The following is a 6,462-nucleotide window of genomic DNA, read 5'->3' as shown; positions in this document are numbered from 1 at the left end:
TTTTTTCTTTTTTTTCTTTTTTTTTAGACATTGGCAATCTCTAGTGATCCAACTTATACAATACAACAAATTATATTTTCAATGTCCATCACTCAGGTCACCAAGTCAGGTGTCAGATCATGGAGGTAGAAAAGGTTGATCAGCTCCAAAAATTTATATCCTTGCAGTTTTTTTGGCTGGGGGGGCACAGGTCCACTCAAAAAAAGTCTAGGGTCAACAGTTTTTTCTAGGGTTCATCAGGAACCAGGAAACACAACTTTTTTTTCCTAGGCCTAACAGTAACAAATGCTAGCCAGGGTACCATCTGGATTTTGCTTCACTGTGCTAGAAAAAAGTCATGATTTTTTTTCTAGTGTAGCGGAGCAAAATCCGAATGGTACCCAAGCTAAACAAATGCGGGGCCAAACACCTTTTTTTAACCATCATTGAAGAAAAATACAGTCTTTTAGAGCTGGGACAGTGAGACAATTAGGGCTTTTGTCTCTATTTTAGGCAAATCTTCAGATTCCAATCATTTCTGGCAGACTATTCACCAATGGGAACAATTGGAGCATAGAACCAGTGCTAAAATAGTCTAGGTTGACTAAGGGTCATTCAAAAATATATCACTAATATTTTAAAACTATCTGTTAAACAAGAGTAGCGTCATACTAAAATGGATCTTTAATACAGTACTATACTTCAACTTCAGCATTGTATGAACTTCAAGCTTAATTGAATAAGGGCTATTATCTTTGAAGATACAAATTAAGACATATTTTTATCAAACTGAATGTTCTATTACAATGTATCTACAGACCAGTAAACCAGTGCAATGTTGGATTTGCGGAGTAAATTCATTTTTAGGAGGTCTTTATTTGTCTATAAAGGAGTTTTCTTGCCATGTTTTAAAGGCATCAAATGTAATTTCATGGTGGGAAAACTGGATTTGCAAAGTGAATTTTCTTGTCTTTCTTTTAATGTATACTATAGAAAGTTTAAGCAATTTTTATATCCCATAGGATACTGATATCACTAGTGAGGCAAAAATGCGACGGAAAACAGTTGCTAGTATTGTATGGTAAGCTGGTTCTAGCAATGTATAGGGGTACCACAAATATATAGACTCCTCGCAGTAAATGTCAATTTCCGACAGATTTCCTTCTCCATTGTTTTTGCTCAGTTTCCTCTTCTCCAAACACATAAGGTCAATGACCTGGACCAGAGGTATGCTACCATGGTAACTGGTGGTGTTGGGTTACATAATGGAGCAGAACAGAGTTGGAGAGCCTGATCACCATACATGTACATGTACATGGATGAATATATTTGGCTTTGAGTAAGAATAAACAGAGCAGTGCTTTGTTGGGCCAGACCAGGTGAAGGTAAACATTATGCAAATGTTACCTTTCTAGTTTTGTTTTGCTTCCCTGAAGTTGCATTTGATGCCAGTAAATCAAGCGAAAGTATCAATTAATGCGCTCATATGGATGTCATCCATAGAGTTTACTTGCTGTAGTTTTAAGTATTCCACCCACACGTTATATAACAACACAGTCCGCCCACCCTCTCACACATTCCTTCTGAAGTTTGTAGCGCCGGGACCTTGTGACAGTGCACAATGGCGCACGGGGACGTCTGCGCATTTTCTGTGCGATGTTCAAAGTCAGCGTTTTAAACACACACGAGCAGTTCGGTACTCACATGTACAGGTACACGGTATATTCGTTTTCACCGCTGTGCCTATTACACTCACTGTCAGTGCGTCATAGCTCTAATAGCGCATTGTATAATACCGGTAGCGGCGTTGTAAAAAAAGTAGAATACATTGTCCGACGGTCTTTTGCTTTTATTCTTCATTGTCAGTACACATGGATCTCCCAAAGGGAACTATGGGTTTCGTACTCCGTCATAGACCAGACTCTTCTAGATCAGACCGGCTCTTCAAGTTGTAGAGATCGGCTAAAACAGGATTAAAACAGGTTAAATCCTGTTTTAGATGCTTGTAGATGCAAGCTCTGATATCAAACGTCTACGTACACACCAAGGTAAGCTTAATCCCCGACTAATTATACACCATATTTTCATAAATATCAAAGCTGTTTTGATGAAACTTCGAATTTTCTCGAACCCATCATCAGCAATTAGTAAATCCAATTAGCCGTACTGATGGCATATAGTATTCCTCTTGAATGGAACTTGTTTCTCTTACCGACGATCTCTTTAGAAAAACTCAACAAAGGATAGCATCTCTTGTGCCTCATTAGACAGCGCTTAGCCCGTATATGCGTATGTTTTGTTGTGACAACCCGCCTATGACGCTCACACGCACGCACGTACGTGTATTGTAGACGGGCGGACACGTGGTCACAACTTTTTTTGTCGGAAAGAATGCTTCTGCTATATACTTGAGATATGCATGCATGTATGCCTTTACATGTTTCATCTTGTATAACGTCAATTCTTTGTCCATTTTCTCTTTATTATTTGGATACATTCTTTTCTTTAGTTATTTAGTTTCTTAAGTTCATCACAGTTGCTAAGTTACAAAATGGAAATAAACTGTTCTCCGACGCAGAAAGAAATTTGATTGACGTCACACGCGCGTCAAATGGCCATTGAAGAGATTCGGTGGAAAATTCCTGTAAGTCAAATTCTTTTTTAGTTGGAAAACAGTTTCACTGCCATTATATTTAGTTATGGTAAAACATTTTTCCTGGAAAGCTTACTACTGGTATCTGTAGCACACCAGCTTCGCAGGCACGCGGCGCGGCGGTGCAAATTTCCGTCTCGTAAACGGTCGTCGCCTTTCCGAACGGTCGTCGCCTTTCCGAACGGTCGTCGCCCTTTCTGGTATACCTGAGATGTGCACTGGTGTGTTCCATGTCGTATAACGTTCCTTCTTTCTCAACGAGCTTTTGTATCCTCCATTCGTTAGTAACGAACGACAATGTAAAAAAAATCAGCCTTAACGTCCGTAGAGTAATCAGAGTTCAGGATTGGCTGTCACATCTAGAGTATAGAAACCAAAAAAATATAAAGATTACAAACAAATCTGTTGACCAAATGGTTTGTCCGTAGTTTTGTCCAGTAGTAAAGGGGAAAAACGTGAACTCCTGGCCTTTTTTATGGATACAACCAAAGAAAAATATAGAAGATCTTACGGACGTTGACCCTTATAAAGGGTTCAATAAACGGTCTTGAAGGACGCTGATCAGGTAAGTATGGCTTTGGCATGATGAGACTTACGCACTACCTACTGTGCAAAAATGATGAGGCTGTTTTAAGTTCCCTCCGATAACTTTTATTCGCATGGCGCATACGTTATGCACACTGATTATATGATTTGTTAGTATCTTTTACCAAGGAGGTAAAAAAAATGAAAATTTTCTTTCGTACGCTTTGCTCAGTTAACGTATTACCAGATGAAATCTGCTGCATTTCTGAATAATGCTGCATAATTTTCGCGCTTAGTCCGAATTTTGTAGATCCCTGCCATGAAGTAACGTTACTAGTTGTAAATGCTATGTTTGTATATTCTTCCCGGCATGCTCTGGTGTTCGGGGAATACTGCACCTCAATAGAACACAGCAGCCCGCAATGAGCTATTGTCTAGAGCTGCACGTGTACACGTCCGATGTTGCACAATCCCACTCTCATAGATAAAAGGGAGAACTCGCTGTTAACTGCCAGACCGGGCCCTGGAGTAGACCGGCGGCGGACCATCTAGCGTCGGGAAGAGACGACTCCACTGTGCGGCCGCAAGGAGCTCGTTGGCCCGACAAATTCAGCATCTTTCGGCAAATCTACAATATATTTGAGAATTCGTAAACCCTATTGTATGTCTTGAAGCCCACAGAATCCTTCGAGCTTACTTTAAGATTTCTGCCAGACCGGGCCCTGACGAAGACCGGCGACGGACCATCTAGCGTCGAGAAGAGTCGACTCCACTGTGCGGCCGCAAGGACCTCGTTGGCCCGGCAACTTCAGCGGCTAACATCCTTCGGGAAATCCACAATATATTTGAGAATTCGTAGACAGTATTTTATGACTTAAAGCCCAGAGAATTCTTCGAGCTTACTTGAAGATTTGAAGAATGAACGACTCGAATTCCTCGGGGTTGGCGTGTCTGACGGACGGGCCGGTGGCGCCGGCGACCCGCCGGTACACGCTGGGCACCACGGTGGTTCTCTCCGTGCTGGTCAGCATCACGGTCCTGCTCAGCATCACCGGGAACATCTTCATCTGCGTGGCCGTCACCAGCGAGAGGAAACTGCGCTCCGTTCATAACCGGTGAGTCAATATCTTTCTCTGGGATTCACCAAATCTAGACTTTTTTTGCATCATTTGATAGCTTCAAACAATGTTTTCAGAGTTAGATGTTCAAGGGTTAGGTGTAACAAGTTGTTCGGTGTAATGTAGCCAGCTGCCGCCGTGCCTCGTGCCTACGAAGCTGGTGTGTTACGGTTATACCGGCTATACAGATACAGACAGAAATGTTAGAAATAATCGTCGAACGATGCAGCCGAAAAAAGGATCTACATGTATTGCCGAGGTCACATTTTCAAACCGGGGCCCGGCCGGGCTGTTTCGATTATGAAAAATCAACAATTTATACCAATAATATACACAAATAGTTCTCATTATTATTTTTTCATTTTTTTGTGTGCTTTTTTTTTGTCTTTTATATCATACTGTCGTTCCATAAGACTGCACGGCCGGGCCCCGGTTAGGAAATGTGAGCTCAGCATTAGACCCTTCCGTAACAAGGCGGCTGAATTCTGCAGGATATATGCACGACCACCCCAGGAATGCCCTCAGTTTGCGATCACTTACATATATGCGACCCTAAGTTAGGTTCATCAACTGCCCTTAGCCTTATATGACACGTAGTTCATACATGAAGGTGTCTATAAGGTGTTAGCTATTCTTTCTCCGTCCGATGTTGGTCACACCATGACTTGGGGTACGTCTGTAATGGTAATGCTACATGTAAATGTTTAGACTTAGATGTTCAGGAGTTTGGTGTAATGTAGCCTGCTGCCGCCGCGCCGCGTGCCTGCGACGCTGATGTGTTAAGTCGGAGGGCGGTTTTAATATATTAATGTTTTGTAAATTGGTTTAAAATTCAGTTTTTAACTGCGAAAAACTAATAAAACCATCTTGAATCTTGAAATCTTGAATCCTAAGCTAAGAACAGGCCATGAATAAAGCAGGATTAAAAATTACATAACGTTTTCCTGAGTCACCGCCCTCTCAGCCGTCAGAAACACGAGTGGATTTTAGAGGACGTTTCTACCTTCCCCTCCAACAGACGCTTGGGGATTAAACATGCTCGAGGTAAAAAGGAAGAGCCAAAGCGGAGATGACAAGAGCTGCCGACAGACATGTCAGGAAAAGCGGTGATCCCGCCACAAGCATCTGTCAGAAGACACAGGACCGCATCTTCCCATCACTATGCCTTCATGTGCTTGGGCCTAGGAAAGAAATGCTGTGTTTCCTGTTTCCCGTCCGACTCTAGAAAAGTCTGCCGACCCGTTGGGTGGACCCCTGCAAGGGACATAAATAATTTAATTTTTCAAGCTGATCAACCTTTTCTAGCTCCATGATCTGACACCGGAGCGTTGTACAATTGGTTTTCTAACATTAGCATTGAAAATAAAAGTGTCCTCATGCACATCATGCACGTTTTACTTTTAAAACTGTATTGTATAAGTTGGACCCCTATATAGATATCACTGAAGAACAAAAAATAATCCCTACCTACTGACCCTAACTTTTTCCGGACTGAAACAGGAAACATAACATTTTTCCTAGGCCTTGGCAGGCGCTGCAATCTCATGGAACCACAAGTCTTTTGAAGCTACATCAACTGCCTTATCCAAAGCGGCTCTGGGAAGAGTGTACATATCGATAGACAGATACACGCGGCACCTGAGGGAGTTTTCTATCGTTGAAGAAGCTCTGGGATGATGTGTCGGATTTTCTTTTGTCAGGTCGTTGCACTAGCTCTCCATCCCACCTTGAGTATGATTAGAAATCTCCACTTTTACCCATCCCTTTGATCTTGCCTGATCTACTTTGGTATTTTTTATACCTCCAGGCAAATTTCAGTCGGATGGTTAGCGGTAGATTAGCTATACTGGCCGATTATTCATCATATTCATGCCTGTAGCCAGGATTTTGAAGGGGGAGGGGCCTTCCAACTGTCTGAGGGTCCAGCGAGTTTATTCAATGACAGTTAGCAGTTTTTCTACGATTCCAGATCCACTGGTGATACGAATCATTCCATCTTTAAAAGAAAAATCTGGGACCTTTAGCTAAAAGGTGGACCTTTGATCCTTGAGTGGGGGGTTCTTTTGAACCACCCTGGCTACGGGCATGATATTTCTAAAATCTACGGTACACACACACACACACACACACACACACACACACACACACACACACACACACAACACACACACACACTACACTTATATA

General features: G+C 42.2%; 1 protein-coding gene across 1 annotated transcript in view; it reads left to right on the top strand.

The window, feature by feature from the left end:
* Nucleotides 1-4,075: 4,075 nt before the first annotated feature.
* Nucleotides 4,076-6,462, top strand: part of LOC109487012 (alpha-2C adrenergic receptor-like) — a 7,775-nt gene continuing 5,388 nt past the window's right edge. Inside the window, exon 1 of the mRNA XM_019790929.1 lies at nt 4,076-4,272. Within this exon, the coding sequence (XP_019646488.1) occupies nt 4,076-4,272 (197 nt within the window). The remainder of the gene's footprint in view (nt 4,273-6,462) is intronic.

This window comes from Branchiostoma belcheri, unplaced genomic scaffold (genome assembly GCF_001625305.1).
Source record: "Branchiostoma belcheri isolate BF01 breed outbred unplaced genomic scaffold, Haploidv18h27 scaffold85, whole genome shotgun sequence".
Classification (NCBI taxonomy): Eukaryota; Metazoa; Chordata; class Leptocardii; order Amphioxiformes; family Branchiostomatidae; genus Branchiostoma; species Branchiostoma belcheri.
The sequence above is the reverse complement of the archived record's forward strand: the minus strand, read 5'-3'. Positions and strand labels throughout refer to the sequence as shown.